Raw genomic sequence first — 21265 nt, forward strand, 5'->3', positions numbered from 1 at the left:
TTATGTCAAAAATAATGATTTTCAATGATAATAAAAATTTTAATTGATTATTTTTAAAAAAATACATTTACAAAAATATTCTTTGAAAGAAAATTCATTTATCTTTCAAATATAAAATGAAAATATTATAATTAAATAATTAAAAATATAAATAAAAACCATAAATTTAGCAAATGACAACTGAGTTATATTATGCTAAAATTTTCTTTCTAACAATTTATCAAATGACAAATGAGTTATGAGCAAATAATACCATATAATTTTTAAAAACATAGCCATTATTAAATATTTTTTGAATAAATAATTATTTTAAATTTAATCAACTGGAAATAATATCCGTACAATTGTGTGAGTCAAATTCTAGTTTTATTGATGCATATTATATATTAGTGCTGCATGTTTTAGGTAACATTTTAATGATGCACGTTTTTAAAAATTTCCTTTATTAAAATTATGCACGTAAGGACAACTCATGAGTTTTTTTGGTTGATTAAATGACATTATGTCCAAAATTATTTAAGGATAATTCATTAAGGTAACGGAAAAAATAAACAATAAAATAAGAAATTTAAATTCATTTAAGTATATTTCATTAATGTAACTGAAAAGACAAGTAATAAATTAAGCAGTTTTATTCGTTTTAGGATATTTCATAAATGCAACTGAAAAAGACAAGAAAAAAAAAGGAGTTTAATTAATGAAGTAAGAACATTTTCAAATGGGTACTTCTCTTTTAATAATATAGATTTATTTAAATTCATGGTTTCTAACATTTTTCATGTATTTTTTAAAAGATCTCAATCACATGTTTCTATTCTAGTAGATATTTTTGGTTTCATTTAAACATTTAATACTGCTAGGAGGAAATCCAAACTCTGCCTTTTAATTTCTTGTTTATTTTTTCGGCCACGATAGCTTTCTCTTATTATATAGTATTTATTTTCATTGTTAACATTCTCTGAGAAAGCAATATTATTTTTGTCAGTGCTGTATATAAAGTTATAGCTGTAGAAATTGACTTAGAGGCATTATAAGGATTGTGTAATGATGGTTGCTTGCCATTATAGATTCACTTTTCATCATCAGGTTGGGTGAAACTAATATCTCACATGTATTCCATTTACCCCTAAAGTTCAAAAACTATCATCACTAATCTTCAACTAATCACCTAAATTATCGCCAATGTATAAAATCTTCAAGGTACATACGTGAGCGGTGAGCAAAATGCATTAATTAACTGCGAACACAAAATGATAGACATTTTTTTTTTTGAAAAAAATACACACATATTGCATGTACTTTCATTTTCCTTATATCCTAACATCGCTGCATGCACAGTATGAATATACACATGCATTTGCGTGAAGTGTTTATTTTACTTTCAAATGATTTTATAGCCTATAGGAATATAAATGGGAAATCGGCCAAAAAAACACTGAACTTTGCGGGAATTGCCAAAAGAAACCTGGACATATGGGCTAGCCAATAAAATCCTGAACTTTTGTTGACTTTTCGGGTTTATTAAGAAACTTACGATTGACTGACCAGATAAACACACCGTTAACCGAGTTAACTGTTAATTAAGCGGACGTTAATTTTGGGTGTTAAAGTATACGACGTCGTTTCATCACTTTGTCTGATTAAAGACAAACGACGTCGTTTATATAGCTGTGTTATTAAAAATATGTGTTTCCTACGGCTCGAACTCGTGTACTCAGGTTTAATGGTAGGGGTTTTTGCCACTGAGCTAGTGGACTTTGCAATGGCTATACGAACACAATATCTTTTATTCTTCGAATCCAAGTTAAAGACAAATTAATGAAACGAGGCGTTTTACATTAACTTTTTTATTAAAAAGATGGGGTTCCATCGACTCGAACTCGTGCACTCGGGTGTAATGGTAGGGGTTTTTGCCACTGAGCTAGTGGACTTTGCAATGGATATACGAACACAGTTTCTTTTATTCTCTTTGAATCCGAGTTAAATGAATCAAAAAGAGACGACGGTTTTCTCCTCCGATTGGTATAAACCCTAAATGGGCGAAATCATAAATCCAGTTCGCGATTCTCTTCGATCTCGTCCTTAAGAATCTCGATTCTCATCTCTCCTTCTTCGAGTATCGCATGATGAGTTCGGGTTGTGAGGATTCGTCTGTGAATACGATGGGAATTCGTGGTATCCCGGAGCAATGCGGTTGTGGTCGAAGAACTGGGATATACACATCAAAAACGAAGGTCAATCCAGGAAGAACTTTCTTTAGATGCCCAACGTTTCAAAATGTAAGTGTTAATTTGATTGTGTTTAAGATAAGAACATAAGATTCAATGGCTAGGTAGTCAGTGAGAAATTGTTTGAATATAAAGATTGTGTTCATGATTTGTGTCTAGGATCACTTGTATAAATGGGTAGATGAAGCTGTCTACGAAGAGGTTCAAGATGCCCGCCTTGTCTTCTTCGCAACTGTTGATGCCAACATCTCAGTCTCTGGCCATTCTTCTCTGTCATCACCAGAAAGAGCCACATTTACCTTCTGCTTCTTCGAAACTCTAGGAGACAGAGTTGAACCACGCCTCGTGGCCTTCACCGGAGATGACGCAGGCGACCCATATGAAGTTCCCCTCCTCGTGGTCTTCTCCGGAGATGACGCAGGCGACCCATATGAAGTTCCCCGCCTAGTCTTCGACGCCTTCGACACCTCTGTAGATGCCAACATCGATATCCCTTCAACGCTTTTACGAATCCTCGATCTCTCCAGCGATGGCAAACTCACAGAAGCATCGCGTTCTCCACCCTTCTTCGACTCTTGAACCGCTTCGTCACTCCCGTAATCGAAATTCCTCATCGCTCCGAAAATCATTACCTCCTTTCCATTCCTTGTGAACTTCGTCTTTACCATCTCTACAAGAGAAATCCCCAAATCGATTTGAGAAATTAGGGTTACGTTCAAACACGGGTTTCATTTTGTTTGATTGCAATCAAACACATCTTTTGATCAATAAAAATAAACATGTGTGATAACCTTCCGAAAAGTCCACTAGCTCAGTGGCAATACCCCCCTTACGACCACGAGTGCACGGGTTTGAGTCGAGGCAGCAACAACAATTTTAATTAAGCAAAATGACGTCGTCTTGAGATTTTGTGTTTAACAAAACAACTGAATGAAACGACGTAGTTTCACTAAACGGCAGTAATTAACGGTGAGTTAACACTGTCTTAACTGTCGGTTAACGGTGTGTTAATTTGGTTAGTCAACCGTAAGTTTGTGAATTAACTAAAAAAATCAACAAAAAATCGGGGTTTTATTGGTCAGGTTCGAGTAAAGGTTTCTTTTGGCAATTCCCGCAAAGTTCAGTGTTTTTTTGGCCGATTTCTCGAATATAAATATATAATGTAGCCTTGATTTCTCAAAAAAAATGTAGCCTTGAAGTAGAATGATATACGTTTTACAAACTCGTGCTATTAGGACCAATGGTTCTAAATTTTCTGATTTGTTTTGTAAAAAATAAATAGATAGCAATAATGAGAATAAATGCATAGAAGCATGCGTCATTTGATTTCTCTTTTGTTAGTGTTTTGTTGTCACGCGTGTCTTTTTCGCAACAACAGTGTAGTATGTTTTGCCTTTTATCATATGACGGTTCCACCCCCAACTGAACTATAGGATATATGCGATATATGAGATTTTGCAATAAGAATTAGAGTTTGATGCAGTGCAGGTGCTCTTGGTTTGGATGCAGGTGTTCTTAGTCTGCTTTATTTAAATGCAAGTATTCTTAGGTTAAGAGGTTGACTAAAATATTTAGACTTACACAGAATGAGGGTTTTACCATTTTTCTTTTCAAAGAATCCGCACAAACTGAAGTGTCAAAGAGAAATTATAATAATAGATTGAACGTTTGCTTACGACGGAATCATTATTATATATTTTTATCATTTGGTAGGAAGAAAATCGTGTTTATACATTAAAATACACAACATTTCATGATGGTAAGAAAAAATCTTTTAATGATTGTAATGTTCGAAATGTTTCGGTGCTGGATTGTGATTTCTTGGTGAAATTATACTGGAAAATTTTCTTACACAATAATGGGATTAAATCCCACTATTGAAAAATGTTTGAACAGCAGCTTAGTATTTCGAATTGAGTTAGACATAAAGATTTTGATTGGATATATGTATTCAAGTTATTTTGTTTGTATATGTAAAATATATCCATTTTTAGATTTTTTTTTCTGGTTTCACAAAAATAAATTTTCTATATTTTAAGGTATTTTGTATATTTTAAAATAATAATTACAAATATTTAAATTGATTAAATATAATTGGTTGATGGTTACTAAAAAATATATAAGAAAATTAAATAATTAATTTAATATAATTATTTATGATATTTTAATATGTATAAATATTCTTAAAAATTCAAGAACGGAAGGAGTATTAATTTAGAGGAAAATTCTTTAAATTTGGAAGTACACACGACATAAACAAAAAAGGGTGGAAAAGAAAAAGAACAATAATAATAAAAGTTTCCTCAAGAGAATGATGAAAGAATTGAACATTCTTCAAAAGTAAACAAAGAGGATGAAATAAAGAGAAAAAAGATAACGATTGATGGGAGTGAGGCCATTTCAATATATATATGATATAATGTGACTACTTTTTTTTTTTTAGAAATACTACCCTTAGTGTTATTTTTTTTGACATTTGTTATATGATTATATCACACTTTTCGATTTTATTTCAGGTTCATAATGAAACGATTTGTCATAGTGTGAAATGACAATATATAATCCATATGAGCTTTAATTTTGTTCAAAATGAACTAATTAGTTCAAATAAAACAGCTTAACTACGCAACGTCAATAATATCTAAGTTAATTATGCAAAAGGAGTTACACTCACAATCTAAAAATAAATACATACATTTATATTAAAATAAATAAATAATTATCATGTAGCCGTTTATTAGATGAACAAATATTTTATCCGTAACTTCAGTCAGTTAGTTTTGTGTGTAGTATATACATTTTCTTTTTTTTGAAACTTAGTATATACATTTTCTCAAAGGATAAATAAACACTTTCGCTTATATGGTTGAAAAGAATATTTTTTGTCAACCTCATCACAATTAAACAGAAGATGATTTGACACTAATTTCTATATTCCTCACATAAAGCCAGATTAGATGTCAGTTTTGTCATATAGTTTAAGTAGTCTGATATCACCCCCCCACCCCCACCCACTAACCAATTCTCTTTTTGGATGTATGAAAAGGGTTTGTTGTTAGAGTAAATTAGGGAAATATACTAAATTTGATCTAATACCATAGAAAGGGAGGAAGAAGGTGATGATGGGGGGGGGGAGAAAAAATAGGGGAATTAGGGTATATAGCTAATTATGGGTTAACATTAAGGTAGGGAGCACAAATACTTTTGTTGTTAATGTAGTTTCTGTTACTGGTGCAGTTAAAAACACTCAAACTACTTTTTTTCTTGTTAAGACACTCGTATTAGTTTATAATATTTGAACAAATTTAATATACATGGCCCATGCTTTTATTTTGTCATATGTGTTGTGGGCACAGAGACGCTATAGCTTGAAGTTATGAGCACATTTAAAGTGGCAATAATGCATTATCATTCACCTATGAAATTCCATAACATTTTCAAAAGTTGTTAAGCAGATTAGATGGTAGAGCCAATGAACAAAAACAAACAAAATTAATTTATCAAAACATGTAATCATGTTGTTCATGGAAAAGAGATGGTATACTTTTTGGAAATAGATGAGTATTCATTCCCACGGGATTTTGAATCAACAACCCTAATCATCATTTTCATTTCAAAACCTTGTCTTTTCTTTAATTTATGCCACATTTTCAAAACAAAATGTTATGATTGTGGGGTGAAAATGGTTGAGAGTTGGAGGACAGCCCATATGCCCATTGACCTTTCCTTTTTCTGTAACCAGAGTGGATTTTTGTTTCACTCTTCTATAAGCTGAAGCTGATGTAAAAAACTGAAGTTAGTAGTCTACACAATTAATTTTGTGTATAACACACAATGTATACATTTCCTGAGACCTAGCTTATGAGTTATGAATTATAACGGGCCCAAGTTGTTCATATATTACGAGATAGAGTTAACCAGTTTTTCTCGTATCTTGTGGAACCAACATTTTGGAAAGACTTGAATAGACAGATATGGTAACTTCTGAAACCCTATCAACAGAAAGATGAGGAAAAAACATATAGATTCTTGAGATTGTTTCGTATACAACCAAATTATAAATGATTTGGTCGTTGAAACGGTGGAAAAGTCATTTTCCCCAACCAAATAACAAGTAGGAACTTGGAATCTGAAGATTGCAGTTTACATTCTAAGTGGGGTCAAAGTTTATTTACAACATGAAGTTTATATTAATATAAGAACTGGTGGGTTACAAACTGTAGTAACCACATCCGGAAACCCTAAAGATTATTGTAATATTCTTCGATGCCTTTAGCTAGCAACAAAACATTTTTTGTTATATCTGCACTCTGAGATAGTAGTATAAGCTCAAAGATTATGGTAACACTTCGTTACCTTTCTTATCAGAATCAAGACTTTCATTCACAGTATAAAATCAAATATTTTCGAACATTTTATAACTTTCATATGACAATTCTTATTTTTTTTTTGTCTTTGATTCTGGCTACAAATGGTTACAACAGTATGACTGTTTTATCCTAATTCAAAGTTCAAACAACATATTCTTATTTCATAATAATTAATATTTATTAGTGTTAATAAACCAACTTCCATGATAATTTTATCATCTGATGTGCAACCTTTACTGTGGAGCTCCGTGACGATCTGGCCCGATCAGGGTTTTAAAGAGCGATTATAAAAGGTAACGGGGTTTGTTTATTCATATTGTACAACTATACGGCTGATTTAGAAACGTATAAAAGTATGAGACCCTTAAACAGAAAATATGTAAGAAAATAATAACTGTTCCATTATTAAACACTTTTGTAATAACTTGTAAAAGTAGTAAGCGTCCGTTTCCGGCTTACAGAGCAAGAAAACTAGGCGGCGTAAATGGACATCAGAATCCTTAACGGCGAAGAAGCTGATGCTGCCACAGTGACCAATCTCGGCAATAAGAAACAACCATCCATGTCACCATCAGTTTCCTCGTCCTCTGTCTCCTCCACATCGGTGGTGATTGATTCGTTTGAGGAGGAGGATGAGTTTGAGTGGGTGGCTGTTGAAAGAGAGGATAAAGCTTATCTGGAGATTGAGGAAGTTGAGGATGCTTTCTCTGCACTTCAACTGTGAGTTTTGAAAGGTTGTTTCTTTACAAGTATTAAGGGGTTCTCAAGATTAAAAGGAAGTCATCTTTATATGTTAGGATGTTCAATGAAGATGATGATGATAAATCAGAAGACCAAGTTTCAGATCAGTCGGAGTTTGTAGATTGGATTGAGCCTCCATTGCAGCTCTGCAATACTAGTCTTCTGCAGCCTTATATGCTGGACAGATTCTACGACGCCTTTCATATGTTTCAGACCGATCCGTCAGTTCAGGTTCTGTATTGTTTTTTTTTATAGCTGTCTTGAGTTCCATCATTTGCTAATGATGTAACTGAGAGAAAACATTTGGTGTCTACTGTTGTTGCAGAGAATGGTTATGTCATTGGCTTCAGACAGGGCTGTTTGGGATGCGGTGATGAACAATGAGGTTGTCCGTGAGCTCATCACCAACGGTAAGAGAAATATAAAAAGTGGACTGTTGATGGGTTCTAAACGATGATGATTATGTGCAAGACTTTTCATTGATTTTTATAACGCAGCTGAGAGGTCAGAAGAAGACTCTGGTATAACCATGAACTTCATAAGGAGGTTGCTTCAGAGAAGTGCCATCAAAATCATGGACGCAATGGAAGGAGTCACAAAGTACGTCACCGACCTCTTCATCGGAGATGATACGGTTGTGTTAGCCACAGGTGCTGCCCCTGTGATGGAGAAGCTTCAGATGACAGTTCTGCTCACCATTGTTGTCCTGCTTATCGTGTTCGTAACCAGAGCCACAAGAGCTAGATAGTATTAAACACTCATGGTCCATCGCCTGCGTTACAATTGTATAAGAGATCTCTGCAGCTGTGATCCTTGTGCTACTATTGTTGTAATAAAAGAAAAACAGTGATTTCAATCACAACACATACATCATTTGAAAACATTAATCCCAACTAAATTATATGTAAGAATAAAGTTACATTCACATTTTGTTTTTCTAAACGACTTTGAAATCAGTTCTTATCAATAGCAAATTACAATTGATCTCCATAAACTTCAGATGAAAGCGTGATCAAAACACAACACAAACACCTTACAGTTTCTTTTAAAGAGAAAAGGAAATGATGATAGTTTTTATGTACAGTGCAGAGCCACCAAGCCATCCATGACGACACCAGTGATTAGGTGCTTGAGCTACCGAGATCAAAGTCCATTGTGTAATCATACTCGATCGTTGGAATAACTGATGCCATGAACTTCAAGAACAGGAAAAGGTACCTGGGAAAATAAAATAGCAAATGAGGAAAAGGCCACAGTGAACTATAAGAAGAGCTTTTTTTTTTTTGCAATATAAACCACTCTCTCACTTGTCAACTTCAGGCTCTACTCCACGCGACATTAACACATCAATGATCTTCTTCATAACAGCTCCATGTCGACATGGATGAACTGAAGCATGTTTCCCAGGCAAGTGTGGATGATCTTCAATTGTGACCTGTGTAGTTTTTTTTTAACAGAGGTTTGCACAATTAATCTACTACATTGGCCAGACTCAAGAGGATTTACAAAGTTTTATTTAGCTTCGTCTCATTTTTTACCGTCTTACGAGCATGGTCTTGGCTTACATCCTCCATTACAAGTTCAGGTTGCAGCAGCATCCTTGACTACAAGATAGATAAAAAGAACATAAACAAGAAGTAAAATCCAAGAGTTCTAAGAACGAAACAAGGAATTAAACAAGATGCAGACCTCATCATAACCGGTCAGCCAAACACGAGGAGTTTGGAAATACTTATCATACCTGAACCAAAGTGAAGTGTTATGAGTTTGCTATTAATCCAAAAGAATGAGTGGGAATCTAGACAATAAAGCAGTGAGAGATTCGTTGGGTATATTAAGACTTACGTGATGCTGATATCATATGTACGAGTTCGGAGAATGTTATCGTCATCAGGTTCATGAGCCACAAGATAAGTTGCCTAGACTCAAGGAAGAATAAAGATTTGTCAACTGGAAGTCACATGAGATAGTAACGAAGAAGGAAAAGAAACTCACCGGATCATTTTCCACCACATTGTCAGCCTCATCAAACTCTTCCATATCTGGAATATCATCCTCCTCCTCCTCAGCTTCAAAATAAGTAGGTATTGATCGTATACCTCTTTTCTCGTTAATATCCAAGGCATCCATGGACGGCAAGTTCTCATCTTCATTGCCTTTATCTAAAGCACCAAATAATCAAAGACAAAAGATTAAACCGTGAGGAGAGTGAATTCGGAAAGGCAGTAAACTAATATTCACCTTTGGGTTTCCCATGAGTTGCCAGCCAACCATCATCATCTTCATCATCAACCAACACTTCACCTCCAGCAGCTTCGTATTCGTCTGCCACAGATGCAGCTCTCCGTAGACAAGGTACTGTTCATTCAACCCCAGTAAACTTAAAAGAGAAATGTGCATAACATAAACAACAAATCAAACATAAAAAAGAAGCTCAGATTCACCGTTTCTAGTAATCAAAAACTGTTTCTCCAAGGGTAAGTATGACTTCCTCTTGCCAGGGTCACCAGATTCCCTAGTTAAAAGCAAAACCCAAGCTTAAACATCAACTTGATCTCATCACAATCTCACAAACTAGTATACAAAACACTAAAAGTCAATAGCTTTATCCTTTGAGAGACCCATTCACCCATATACCTCAACGATCGAGTTTACAGCAAACCCATATCGTATAATGGCAAAATTCACAAACCTCAAAAATTAAAAATCGCGACTTTGTAATTCACATTCATCAATAAAAACTCAAAACTTTTTTTTAGCTAACCATGACCAGGTAGGGCACTTGGAGACGAGATTATCGCCGGCGAGCACGAACTCGCTGACGCTGAGGACTCCCTTCTCCTTGAACGCCGAGGTCGTACGAGGACCTGTGAATCTCTCCACCGTCCCTTTGTATGCTTCATGAAGCTTCTGCGTAAACATTATATTTTTGATCTCGCGATCAATTGGAGAATCTGAGCAAATTTTAGTTATTATCGAGAGAATGATAATTCTTCTCGTATTGAAGACGACTTCTTATCGGAGATTCGATTGTGTGCACAAGTTATCTTGGAAGATTCCGTCTTCATTGATCCTCACACTTTTATATATTTACGTTTTGCCCCCTTTCTTTTTATATTTTTCATTAGTGACTAATTTTAAAGAGTTTTAAAAATAATTTTAAGTGGATTATGAATGTTACATTGATTTTAGTTTTTTTTTTCTTTTTTGTCCACTACATTGATTTTAGTTAGAAAATTCTACCTCATATAAAAAAAAAAATCACGAGATTTATATTCTGATATATTTAACTGAGAAACAGAAACTCCACTAATATACATTCAAATCACCAAAACATCTACTCAAATTTAACATTGAATTTTAAATTACAATTTAAAATCACAAGTTCAATAATACTATTTTTTATATAAATTTCTAAAATTCATATTTGAATAAATAGTGTAATTTTTTTTTTAATTTTTCATATGAATAAATCACTTCAAATGTCAATTTGAATACACTCACTTTTCATCTTTCATGGTTTCACATCATTTGAGATAATATGTTTGGGAGATTAACTACTAACAGAAGTGGTTTCTTGGCAATCACGCTTCCTAGTCAGTTTCCCCCAGAACCAATGCTTCTCCCAAAGTCCAGCCACCTTCTCGATCGGAACATTCTTAGTCTCCGGCAGAAACAGCTGCACCGCCACCGTCATCACCGCCACCCACCCTCCATAAAAGAAGAAAATCCCCGCTTGGAACTTGCACAACATCGGTGGCACGCTTTGAGCCACCGCGAAAGTAAACACAAAACTCACCGCCACCGTCACACTCTGCGCCGCTGACCTAATCTCCAGCGGAAAGATCTCGCTCGGTACAAGCCACCCTAGTGGACCCCACGACCACCCAAACCCCGCCACGTATACACACACCAAAACCACAACCGCGTAACCGTACCTTTCCCCGATCACACCGTCGTGAGCCTCAGCCACCATGATGATCACACCGATGATAACTTGCGACGCAAGCATCTGCAACCCTCCTACGAGAAACAGAGTCTTTCTACCGATTCTGTCCACCACAAGCATCGACAAGAACGTCGAAGCTGTTCCCACGATCCCGCTCACGAGCGTCGACATCAGCGAACCGCTCTCTCCAAACCCGACGGTTCGAAACAGAACAGGTGCGTAGAAAGCGACGACGTTGATGCCCGTAACCTGCTGAAAGAACGGTATAGCAAACGCCATCGCTAACTCAGGCCTGTATCTTGTCTGGAGCAAGTTCAAGAACCCATGTCGTGCGTTTGAGTTTGGCTCAGAACTCGCCTCAACGAGATCGGCAAGCTCGTCTTGTACATCGTTTGTTCCACGGATACGACGTAGCATGAGCTCGGCCTTGTGAACGTCTCCGGTGGTTTGTATGATACTGTTGGGCGTCTCAGGGAGAAAGAGTGCGCCTAACGTGAGGATTGAAGCTGGAACCGCCGCTGTGGCCAGAGAGATTCTCCAGCCGTAGCCTTCTTTGATCTTTTGAGTTTCGTAGTTTGTGAAGTTTGCGGTTAAAAACCCTATTCCGATGCAGAGTTGAAAACCATTGCTGATTGCTCCTCTGTATCTCGCTGGCGCCATCTCCGATAGATATAGAGGAACCGACTGAACAAATACTAACAAACGTAAACAAACAACTCTTGTATACATCAGTCTTCTAAAAATCGGTTTAAACAGCGTTTAAGCACATGTCTATGCACCAATCCCTTATAAAGAATCTAACTACTGTTGAACGATTTTTTAAACATTAGTATATATATTGTAACCATGTTCACTTATTACATTGACCAACTAAATGGAAATATATTGGAGAGCAAGATGTGTATCTTGTGAACTAATTGTTACCGGACGATTGAAATCCGGTTATGAAGTGAATTCTATGAAATCCAAACCAAATATATTATATAAATTTTATTGTGATAGAGATTAGTTAATTTAGATTTATATTATAAGATTTAGATAAGTTATATTCCTAGTTAAATATGTCTAAGTCTTGTGTATATACAAATCTCTTGTAAGTTATCAAGACGACACAATAATATTTAGTCCTATCTCTACTTTACACAACTCGTACCTGGTTTGCGAATCCAACTCCTACACCTAACAAGAGACGTGCAATGATGAGCATAGCAACGTTTTGAGCAGAGCCGCCGAGAGCAGAGCCAGCAAGAAAAGCCACGCCGCCTAGAAATATAGAGGGCTTGCGACCCCAAGAACGAGTCACTGATGAAGCTAACAGAGTAGCTATGAAACCGGAGACGTAGAGAGAAGACGTGAAGGACGTAAGAAGTTGGCTATTGAAAAGGCAATAGTGGTTCTTGTTGTTATGGCTTCTTCTTATTCTGTCTTCTTCTTGGAGCTTATACACTTTTGGAAAAAAAATTTCAAGAAATGGCCCCATTGACATCACTCCACCTACGTAGGTCATTAATTACATGATTTCCATATTATATCTAAAACACGTTTAATAAAATCCTTTTTAATTTATCGGCCATATAAACCAATTTGTTTGCGTTTTCTTTCTAGTTTTAATCTATACTTTTCTCATGTCAGCTATATTTATGTATCATTTTTTATAATTGAGAATACAACCACAAAACATGGATTTGAAACGATCGAAAACTATAAGTATATGTTATGTATGTAAACCTGAAACTCCGATGTCGTAGCCGAAGATGACACCTCCCATGGCGGCCATGACACATGAAGCCACCACAAAATAAGTTATCTTCCCGCCAGATTCTGATGCAGCCATGGCTCCTTTTCTTGATTCTTTTTCTTCCATGTCCACGTAGAGAGACAGTCAGACACAACACAAACTAGTGATAACTTTTCTTCAAAGTAAAATAGAAACCAGGCTGTAAACTTAAACATAAATGGCCAAAGAAATCTTTCTTAGAGAGTAGATTTTAGTCTATATCATCTTAATGTTGATGAGATTCGAGGTATGCAAACTTGTTGGACCACTGGAGTGTCTTTTTTGAAATCGAGTGTGGAACTCTTGGTTGTTGTTTGGCTAATGAGAAATCTATAGTGCACAATAGTAAGAAGAGACATGTGAAGAAAGACTTTTCTATTGCGTAGACAAGTCAAAAGTTTATTTGTTTCTTTATTTTGCCTACTACAATCATTATCTTTTTGTTTGTTGTTTGATATAACATTTGATTTGATGAAGAAAGAGGAGATGATTATCTTCTTAAAGTAAACGATTGGATGATAAGCTCTGGAGATGAGATTGGACCCACTAAGTTGCATGTTTTGACTGTTTAATAGTCCAATAATATAAGACTGAGACTATGTACAATGGTCTAATTCAACATCCTGCTTTACACATTTTTACAATCCACATCATCGTCTTTTTCTTCCACATATTAATTCAACACCCATATAAATTTTTTCACTACGGTTTTGTTTTATAAAATTCAACACCATACCCCACAAATTTTAATTCATATTATTATTATATAATTTTGATAGTTAAATAAAAAAAATGATTGTAACTAAATGAAATAACTAAAATGACATAACTTAATAATTTTAAGTTTATTTTATTTTTATTCTTTACTATTTTTTTACAAAAAAAACCCTCAAATTAATATTATTAAAACAAATATACCATATAGTTGAGGTCCTAAAATTTAATATTGATAAAAATATAGAAATTACAATGAAAATGACATTTTTATTATATATATCCAAATAAAATGAAAGTAGTTTCTATTTATAGATCATTAAAAATAATGAATTTTGATATAATTTTTATTTTGTAGCAAAATGTTCAAATATAAAATAATTAAGTTTGAAATATTTGGTGGAAATAAAAATCATACAAATCTGAAACACCAATCACAATAGAAGATATAGAAGAGTGGGGTCCATTTTATTTTATGTTCTTTCAACTAGTTGAAATTATTCAATTGCTGTGAATCCACGTATGCTCTCTTTTAATTCAACACCCTCTTTACAAAAATCATTTGAAAGAATTATTCAACATGTCCATTACTGATGGTTTAAGAAGTGTATTGGAGTGTGATTATGCAGTAACGATAAAACCCTATCAAATAATGGGAACTGGAGCTTGATCCGCATCCGAGTTTGATCTTTACTTTTTTTTATAAATTGTTTTTAAACAAATATTTTTAGGTTCTTGCGAACTTATCCATGCTTAAGAATTCAACTCGAACTCTGTCCAGAAATTTATGATATTCGAATGGAGTTTCATTTTAAAACTAAAAAACCCGATATCCAAAAAATCAATTCATACTTGAATGGGACATGGATGTCCATATGATTCTATAAACAAATAAAAAAAATTTTGTTAACCGTTTTGAATTCTTGTCACGAATAAATTAATTTAACCTGTAAAATTATTATGGTTAATAAGTAAAATAAGTGATGTCGAATTACTATAGTAAATACAATTAATGAAATAGTTAGGAAAACTGAAAATATAAAATGTGGTAGAATATTTAAAAATATTTAAATTATGTTTTATACTTTGTAATAAATGATGTCGAATTAATTAGAAAAGAAAATAAATTAAGTGATTAGAATTAGTTAAAAATGAATAAAAATCTGTAAAGAAACTACTTAAAAATATGCAAATATTATTTTCTACTTTAATTTTGATAGGATAGATGTGGAGTTATATGTTGACAGATTATTATATAGGGTAATTTTAAAAGTGAAATAACAAATGACAGTTTTATGGAATTTTTTTGATTAGTTTTATTCCTTGTAGTTTTTGTATTTCACTATGTTCTGCAACATTAAACATGATGGGCCAAAATATCAAGTTAGAAGTTTAGGTCTCAATTACGACAATAAGAAAAAAGACAAAGGACTAGTAAATAATTTTATTTTAAAATTAAAAAAAAACTGTAAAATAATTATGGCTCCACTTCTAAAAATGTTACACGTGTTAATATCCGAGAATATCTATATTTTCGAAGAAAAATCAAAAGGATGACTTTCCTCTTCAAAATTCAAAGCCCAGAGAAAATTTAAAAGGGTGGAACTTTTGTTTCTCCTCGGACGATCTCGTCGTCGTCGTCGTCGTCGTCGTCGTCGTCGTCTTTGATCGTCTCGAGGGATTGAGTTCGATCGTCTCAAATTTCTCTGAGGACTCTTAAAGGTTTAGATGATCGATTGCTCTTGTCAATTTGTTATTTTCGATTGTCCGTTGATTTGATTGGTTAGAGATTATAATAGGTTTAAGGGTTTATGGTTCCTAAAAAGTTATCTTCTCGAGAAATGTCGTGTTCAAAGGTTTTGGCTTTCTGTACTAGTTGAAAGATGGAACTGAGTCTTATGTTTTGTTTCTTCTGAGATTGATTACAACGAATAGTAGGGCCTATGTGTTTGTGTCATAATCAAACATAGTTTGCTAAAGAATAGTTAGTATTGAGTTTATGAAGCCTTTTTTTTGTTTATTGATCTAAACAGGTTTCAAGTGATTTGTTTCAAGCGATGCCTTCTCTTATCTCGCAACAATGGCAGGAAAGAACTAGTGGATTCTTTTCTTCCTCAGGTTTAGATAGTTCATACACTAACTAACGTCTTTATCCTCTGTCTGAGTGTGTGTTTGTGGTTGAATGAAGGTTTACTATGTTTTTTTTTTTTTTTTGCTGTGAATTAGGAACAAAGCTTAGGGAAGCCAGGCAGTCAGCTGGTGCTTTTGTCGGGGAAGTGGCTAAGGATGCGAAAGTGAACGTTACTGATGTTGCTGAACGAGTTGGGTCCTTGTTCAAAAGCCGGTGGGCTATTCTTCAGCAGCCTGCAACTAGGCACGCTGTGCAAGAACACCTCATAACAGCTGCTGCCACAACTGGGACTTTGGTCAGGAAAGGTATCACTGAGACTAAAGAAAAGGTTTCCGTTGGAAAGATCAAAGTGGAAGAGGTAATTTGGTCAAATAAATAAACTTCTCCAACTTTCATTTTCTAACGTGTGAGAGCTATTGTTCTTTTGATGTTCGTTTTCTTTTATTTAGGCGGCAAAAAAGACTGCACAAAAGAGCAAGACTCTTTTGACGGATATCGAAAGATGGCAGAAGGTATATATTGAGCCTTACATCTGATTCTTGCTGTTAATTTGAGCTTTGTCTCTAATGTTTGATTCTTTGTAAACCTGCAGGGCGTTGCCAGCTCAGATGGTAAGATAGTCGTGGTTTATGCAGTGAACACGCTTTATAAACCTTGGCTAATCATTCTAAAGATTATGCTTTGCTTGTCTTTTGTGCTCAGTGTTTGGTGTTGCGATTGAGGTCACTGTCCAGAGGCAGGAGTCGACCAGGCCTATTCCATTTATACTGATCAAATGCGCTGACTATCTCATATTAACAGGTAAGAATAAATTCCAACCAATTGTATCCGCACTACTTTTCAAGCTCATACCTTTGGATACTGTGCTAATCAATGCGATATTTCTTCTCCTCAGGACTTAACTCACCGAGCTTGTTCAAAGCCGAAGGAGACAAAAAGCTGATCCAGCAATTGGTTTCTGCTTACAATCAAGGTAAACCAACATTGTAACAAGTTTTCTTCTCTGACTCTTATTGCTCAGGGAGGATTCTGTGTTAAACTAGTCACTTGTTTGTCAGATCCTAGCGCATCAATACCTGAGGGCGTGAATCCAGTTGATGTCGCTGCACTCATGAAATACTATCTTGCGAGCCTTCCGACACCACTAACAACTTTTGAGCTTTATAATGAAGTCAAAGATGCAAGGTCGAGCGTTAACAGAATGAGAAAGTCACTCCAGAAGCTTTCCAGTGTGAACTATAATACACTTGAGTTCGTAACAGCGTTGTTACTTCGTGTGAGCGAGAAATCACAGCTCAACAAGGTAGGAATGTCTTATCTATAATCACTTTAACGTATTCAAGATATAAATGCATTGGTTGAGAATCGTTTTCTTGCACTTGGGACAGATGGATTCACACAGCCTAGCTATGGAGATGGCTCCGGTGATCATGTGGCGAGAAGACAAGAGGCCTGAATCGTATAGGGAATATTGGAGACACCCATCGAGGAGTCCTAAGAAAAGCAATGACTTTGAAACTGCTACTCCATGGGACTTACTCTCTGGTAGACAAAAACCACTATAAAGAACTTAAGCTTTTATACTTTCTATCATAAAAAAAAGCAGAATTCCATTGTGGTCATATTTATCGTCGATGGATATACAGATGAAGGAGAAGGTGTAGATGCATCTTCGTCAATCCCTCTGGATGATATCGTTCAAGTTGATTTTGGTGCGGTGGAGGTTGTTCAGTGCCTGATTGAACATCATAACGCGATTTTCACGGATGCAGAGGAGACTGTATGGAGGTGAAAACAACACTTTGTTGTGGATGATGAATTAACCAGTGGTTTTAGTAAATAAGCTTTGTGTTTCATAATGGTTTTTGTGTAACATTGTTTTGAGAAGTAAGAATTCAATATTTGTATTACTTCCTTCTTATATGAAATAAACATAACGCAACCAACCTTAGTACCTTACTATTAAACGCAACTAGCTGATTGTGTTTTCTTTACCAACTCCAAACCGTATATACTGGCAGTTATAACTTATATGAGTTATGAGCTCTTTACCAACTCCAAACCGATTTAAACCGAACCGTATAATACAGGCAGTTATCTAAGTCATGAGCAGACCAATGAACATAATAAAGTCAAATACTTTTGTAGTTTATAGAGCTCACAGGTCATGGCGAGAAGCTATCTTTCGATCATTCTCTCAACTCTGCTTCTGTTTCTGCCTCTACTGACGGTAAGTGACTTCTGAAAATCTCAATTCAGATGGAACTGGTGAATAAAAATCGAAATCTTTGATCACTTTATGAGTTAGGTAGGTGAGAACCAGTCATGACAAAAGGGTGATCGTACTCTAGATTTTGCCGATTTTGAGTGCTTTTCTTATTTTGGATGTACATACTCTGAGCCTGCTAGTATAGACCGAATCCTCACGAACTAGGTTCTGTCTGAATGGTTTTTTGGTTCAGGCAGCTGAAGCAGAGTGGAAACCAAAGAAGTTCCCAGTAGTGGTGAGTACTTGGTCTTTCATAGAAGCGGCTAGAGCAGCTTGGAGAGCAGTTGATAAAGGAAGCTCTGCAGTAGAAGCTGTTGTGGAAGGTTGTTCTGCTTGTGAGGAACTCCGCTGTGACGGTACAGGTAAAAGCCTATCAAAAACCTTTGCTTCTTTCTCTTGACTTTTTACTTGTTGCAAAGTGATAAATCTTTATTTTGATTAGTTGGGCCTGGAGGAAGTCCTAATGAGAACGGTGAAACCATGCTTGATGCTTTAGTCATGGATGGGGTAATAATAAAATCCCTTTCTGTAAAAATGCATCAAAGATCTTGAAGAAAACGACTCTCAAGTCTGTTTGGAGATTCTTAGGTGACAATGGAGGTTGGAGCTGTTGCTGCTATGCGTTATGTCAAAGACGGTATAAGAGCTGCGTGGCTTGTGATGAAGTACTCTCGACACACGTTGTTAGCTGGAGAAGGAGCATCAGCTTTTGCAATCTCCATGGGTCTTCCTGGACCTATGAACCTAAGCTCCCCTGAATCTTTAAAGAAGTGGTCTGACTGGAAAGAGAATCGGTGTCAACCAAATTTTAGAAAGAACGTTGTCCCTGCAAACGGCTGTGGACCTTACAAGCCAAAAGATGGCGGTATTGATGTTTCTACTGAGTCTTGTGAGATGGGAACAATAGAGTATAGACTTCCTCCTCTTGTTGGTCCTCACAACCATGATACCATATCGATGGCTGTTATTGACAAGGTAAGGATGAGTTTCAGTCTCTTAATACATTTTTTTGTTGTTGTTGACATGGAGAGATAAACTGAGTATAGTCCTTTTGAATAGATGGGGCATATAGCTGTTGGGACATCCACCAATGGAGCAACATTCAAGATTCCCGGAAGGTAAATGCCCTGACTCTCTTATTTCATGCAAAGATTTAAAAGAAAAGACCTTTTTTAAGTCTTGATTATGAAACATAGGGTGGGTGATGGGCCTATAGCGGGCTCATCAGCCTATGCTGATGATGAAGTAGGTGGGTGTGGTGCAACTGGAGATGGCGACATCATGATGCGCTTCCTTCCCTGGTAATCATCACCCAATCTCTGTGAACAAAGCTATATATTTTGTATTTTCTAGCTTAAAGCAAGCTAATGATCCAGACAGTAGCGGCCTTGAGGGGAAGCAATGGAAGCATGTGCTTCCGGCCTGATAAATGTTAAGTAAATTTCCGGCCGTAGAATAACAAAATCTTGTGTAGCTCTGTTGGTATATGTCTTGCACTTATCCTACGAGGTCACAGGTTCGATGAGATCAGGCTACATTTTTAGCTTTCAATATTTTTGAGCTTCTGGTCCAAAATATTTCAGGGCCGGGCCTGGATCCAGACATGTTTTTCTTGATTGTTTGCATTGGTCACAATGCACTGTATGGCATGTTTATGTTAAAAGTTAAATGGTTATTATTGTAATTATTTTTTCTTGAGTGTGTTACTTATGATGGTTCTTCCTCTGGTTTACTTGGCTGTGGTTTAAGTTACCAAGTCGTGGAGAGCATGAGACAAGGAATGAAACCAGAAGAAGCTGCTAAGGACGCGGTCTCAAGAATCGCCAGGAAGTTTCCTGATTTTGTGGGAGCGGTTGTTGCTGTTGACAAGAACGGGTCTCACGCAGGAGCTTGCCATGGCTGGACCTTTCAGTACTCAGTCCAGGACCCTAACATGGACGATGTTCAAGTCTTCACGGTTCTCCCGTGAAAGAAAAAAAAACAGGTAAATTTTGTGTTACTAAGAATCATATTTGATTGATTCATATCAAATGAGTTTCTTGGAATTTTTAGTATTGATATAAAAAAATCCTTTGCAGCCAGGTTTCTAAAAAGATAAAGAAACGCCACGAAGTTCATGTCTGGAAATACGGAACGGCAAGCTCGTTGGAGAATATTCTGAATTATTGTTTCTTCAAAACAAAAATCTGCTCCCCATTGGCCAGGCAAGGAGACTCAGGAACCTCTATTATTATTATTGTTCCTGTAAACAACAGAACATATATGCTTAGTTGACTTCATGTAGTTTTGTGATTAAATATTAAATATTTGTGAAACATACGAGCTACATAAAGCTTGGGGAATTCCTTGGTATTATCCTCGACGGTTCTATATTAATTCTCAACTTATTGCTAGTTTTTCATTAATAAAGATGATAGATAGATATATACAAATCATGTTATAGACTTATAGTTCTAGTTTTGTTAGTAAAAATGGTTAGAAAAGACGTGACAGTAGGGAAGGGGAATATCATGTAGACAACTACATCGTAATAATGACACCCTGTAATTTCAAGGTTCATCTCAATACCCATATCTAATTCATAAACTTTTTTTTTTTTTGAAACACCATCTAATTCATAAACTCAAACAAAGTATTAAACATAAAAATAATATACATGTCCATGTAAGGGTGGTCTTGAGATAAAACTCAGAAAACATCAAGTTTTTATACGTTAAAATTTATACAAAAGTTTAAAGGTATCAAATTTGGTGATGTAAAGGACTGTGCATATGTCCATGAATCATGCTCACAGAGAAACAGTCGTTGCTGAGTAATAATGGATTGGGTTCTCAACTTAAGGATGATAAAAAAATGTAGCTTCTTGCCCCTTCAAATCATTATTGTGAGAAACATTTTTTAGAATTTATAATTTTGATAGGTCGCTTCTCATGCCTTCGCTGATGGATAAGAAATTAAAAAAAAAAAAAACTGGATATTTTTATAGCGTTTGTTTGACTTTAAAAAAAAAAAACTGTAATCTGAGGGATATACCAACGTAGATCCTTTTACGACGAATATGATGATAAAACTATATAAGAAATTTT

The 21265-nt window shown here is 35.4% G+C and overlaps 5 protein-coding genes across 7 annotated transcripts; 3 read left to right on the top strand and 2 right to left on the bottom strand.

The window, feature by feature from the left end:
- The first annotated feature begins 6992 nt into the window (after positions 1–6992).
- Positions 6993–8264, top strand: LOC106401796. Its single transcript, XM_013842384.3, has 4 exons — positions 6993–7318; positions 7396–7570; positions 7665–7749; positions 7837–8264. Exons 1-4 carry the CDS (start codon positions 7083–7085, stop codon positions 8085–8087), a joined length of 747 nt encoding a protein of 248 aa, XP_013697838.1. The 5' UTR covers positions 6993–7082; the 3' UTR covers positions 8088–8264.
- Positions 8213–10380, bottom strand: LOC106401795 (autophagy-related protein 3). Its single transcript, XM_013842382.3, has 9 exons — positions 10104–10380; positions 9784–9854; positions 9581–9697; positions 9335–9501; positions 9185–9258; positions 9029–9080; positions 8878–8943; positions 8647–8774; positions 8213–8557 (listed from the first exon to the last, which is right to left on the bottom strand). Exons 1-9 carry the CDS (start codon positions 10259–10261, stop codon positions 8461–8463), a joined length of 930 nt encoding a protein of 309 aa, XP_013697836.1. The 5' UTR covers positions 10262–10380; the 3' UTR covers positions 8213–8460.
- A 395-nt stretch (positions 10381–10775) lies between these two features.
- Positions 10776–13533, bottom strand: LOC106402063 (sugar transport protein 3). The gene is made up of 3 exons (XM_013842705.3): positions 13017–13533; positions 12442–12782; positions 10776–11972 (listed from the first exon to the last, which is right to left on the bottom strand). The coding sequence occupies exons 1-3, from the start codon at positions 13150–13152 to the stop codon at positions 10893–10895; spliced, it is 1557 nt and encodes a 518-aa protein (XP_013698159.2). The 5' UTR covers positions 13153–13533; the 3' UTR covers positions 10776–10892.
- Positions 13534–15293: 1760 nt separating this feature from the next.
- LOC106401715 (uncharacterized Rho GTPase-activating protein At5g61530) lies at positions 15294–17856 on the top strand. The gene is made up of 10 exons (XM_013842277.3): positions 15294–15501; positions 15813–15897; positions 16006–16268; positions 16360–16422; positions 16503–16521; positions 16613–16711; positions 16806–16883; positions 16969–17213; positions 17299–17455; positions 17557–17856. Exons 2-10 carry the CDS (start codon positions 15837–15839, stop codon positions 17700–17702), a joined length of 1131 nt encoding a protein of 376 aa, XP_013697731.2. The 5' UTR covers positions 15294–15501; positions 15813–15836; the 3' UTR covers positions 17703–17856.
- Positions 17857–18001: 145 nt separating this feature from the next.
- LOC106397569 (probable isoaspartyl peptidase/L-asparaginase 3) lies at positions 18002–20566 on the top strand. 3 transcript variants are annotated; one of them, XM_013838172.3, is made up of 8 exons: positions 18002–18140; positions 18373–18541; positions 18622–18686; positions 18768–19154; positions 19239–19297; positions 19376–19480; positions 19929–20163; positions 20258–20566. In XM_013838172.3, exons 1-7 carry the CDS (start codon positions 18078–18080, stop codon positions 20146–20148), a joined length of 1068 nt encoding a protein of 355 aa, XP_013693626.2. In that variant the 5' UTR covers positions 18002–18077; the 3' UTR covers positions 20149–20163; positions 20258–20566. The 3 variants fall into 3 exon arrangements, with proteins under 3 accessions (XP_013693626.2, XP_013693628.2, XP_048617999.1); XM_013838174.3 differs by having other exon boundaries at positions 20262–20566; XM_048762042.1 differs by having other exon boundaries at positions 19929–20159; positions 20255–20566.
- Positions 20567–21265: the final 699 nt, after the last annotated feature.

The sequence above is a fragment of the Brassica napus genome, chromosome C7 (genome assembly GCF_020379485.1).
Source record: "Brassica napus cultivar Da-Ae chromosome C7, Da-Ae, whole genome shotgun sequence".
Taxonomy (NCBI): Eukaryota; Viridiplantae; Streptophyta; class Magnoliopsida; order Brassicales; family Brassicaceae; genus Brassica; species Brassica napus.

Excerpts from the sequence above, each read along its gene's own strand:
- LOC106401796 (XM_013842384.3), top strand. The coding sequence starts at position 7,083 with ATGGACATCAGAATCCTTAACGGCGAAGAAGCTGATGCTGCCACAGTG. Across the intron at positions 7,319-7,395 it reads GCTTTCTCTGCACTTCAACT|GATGTTCAATGAAGATGATG; the intron begins GTGAGTTTTGAA and ends TTTATATGTTAG. Across the intron at positions 7,750-7,836 it reads CCGTGAGCTCATCACCAACG|CTGAGAGGTCAGAAGAAGAC; the intron begins GTAAGAGAAATA and ends TTTATAACGCAG.
- LOC106401795 (XM_013842382.3), bottom strand. The coding sequence starts at position 10,261 with ATGTTTACGCAGAAGCTTCATGAAGCATACAAAGGGACGGTGGAGAGA. Across the intron at positions 9,502-9,580 it reads AACTCATGGGAAACCCAAAG|ATAAAGGCAATGAAGATGAG; the intron begins GTGAATATTAGT and ends TTGGTGCTTTAG. Across the intron at positions 8,558-8,646 it reads GTAGAGCCTGAAGTTGACAA|GTACCTTTTCCTGTTCTTGA; the intron begins GTGAGAGAGTGG and ends TTATTTTCCCAG.
- LOC106402063 (XM_013842705.3), bottom strand. The coding sequence starts at position 13,152 with ATGGAAGAAAAAGAATCAAGAAAAGGAGCCATGGCTGCATCAGAATCT. Across the intron at positions 12,783-13,016 it reads CTACGACATCGGAGTTTCAG|GTGGAGTGATGTCAATGGGG; the intron begins GTTTACATACAT and ends TGACCTACGTAG. Across the intron at positions 11,973-12,441 it reads GAGTTGGATTCGCAAACCAG|TCGGTTCCTCTATATCTATC; the intron begins GTACGAGTTGTG and ends GTATTTGTTCAG.
- LOC106401715 (XM_013842277.3), top strand. The coding sequence starts at position 15,837 with ATGCCTTCTCTTATCTCGCAACAATGGCAGGAAAGAACTAGTGGATTC. Across the intron at positions 16,712-16,805 it reads TGACTATCTCATATTAACAG|GACTTAACTCACCGAGCTTG; the intron begins GTAAGAATAAAT and ends TCTTCTCCTCAG. Across the intron at positions 16,884-16,968 it reads GGTTTCTGCTTACAATCAAG|ATCCTAGCGCATCAATACCT; the intron begins GTAAACCAACAT and ends CTTGTTTGTCAG.
- LOC106397569 (XM_013838172.3), top strand. The coding sequence starts at position 18,078 with ATGGCGAGAAGCTATCTTTCGATCATTCTCTCAACTCTGCTTCTGTTT. Across the intron at positions 18,141-18,372 it reads TGTTTCTGCCTCTACTGACG|GCAGCTGAAGCAGAGTGGAA; the intron begins GTAAGTGACTTC and ends TTTTTGGTTCAG. Across the intron at positions 19,298-19,375 it reads ACATTCAAGATTCCCGGAAG|GGTGGGTGATGGGCCTATAG; the intron begins GTAAATGCCCTG and ends TATGAAACATAG.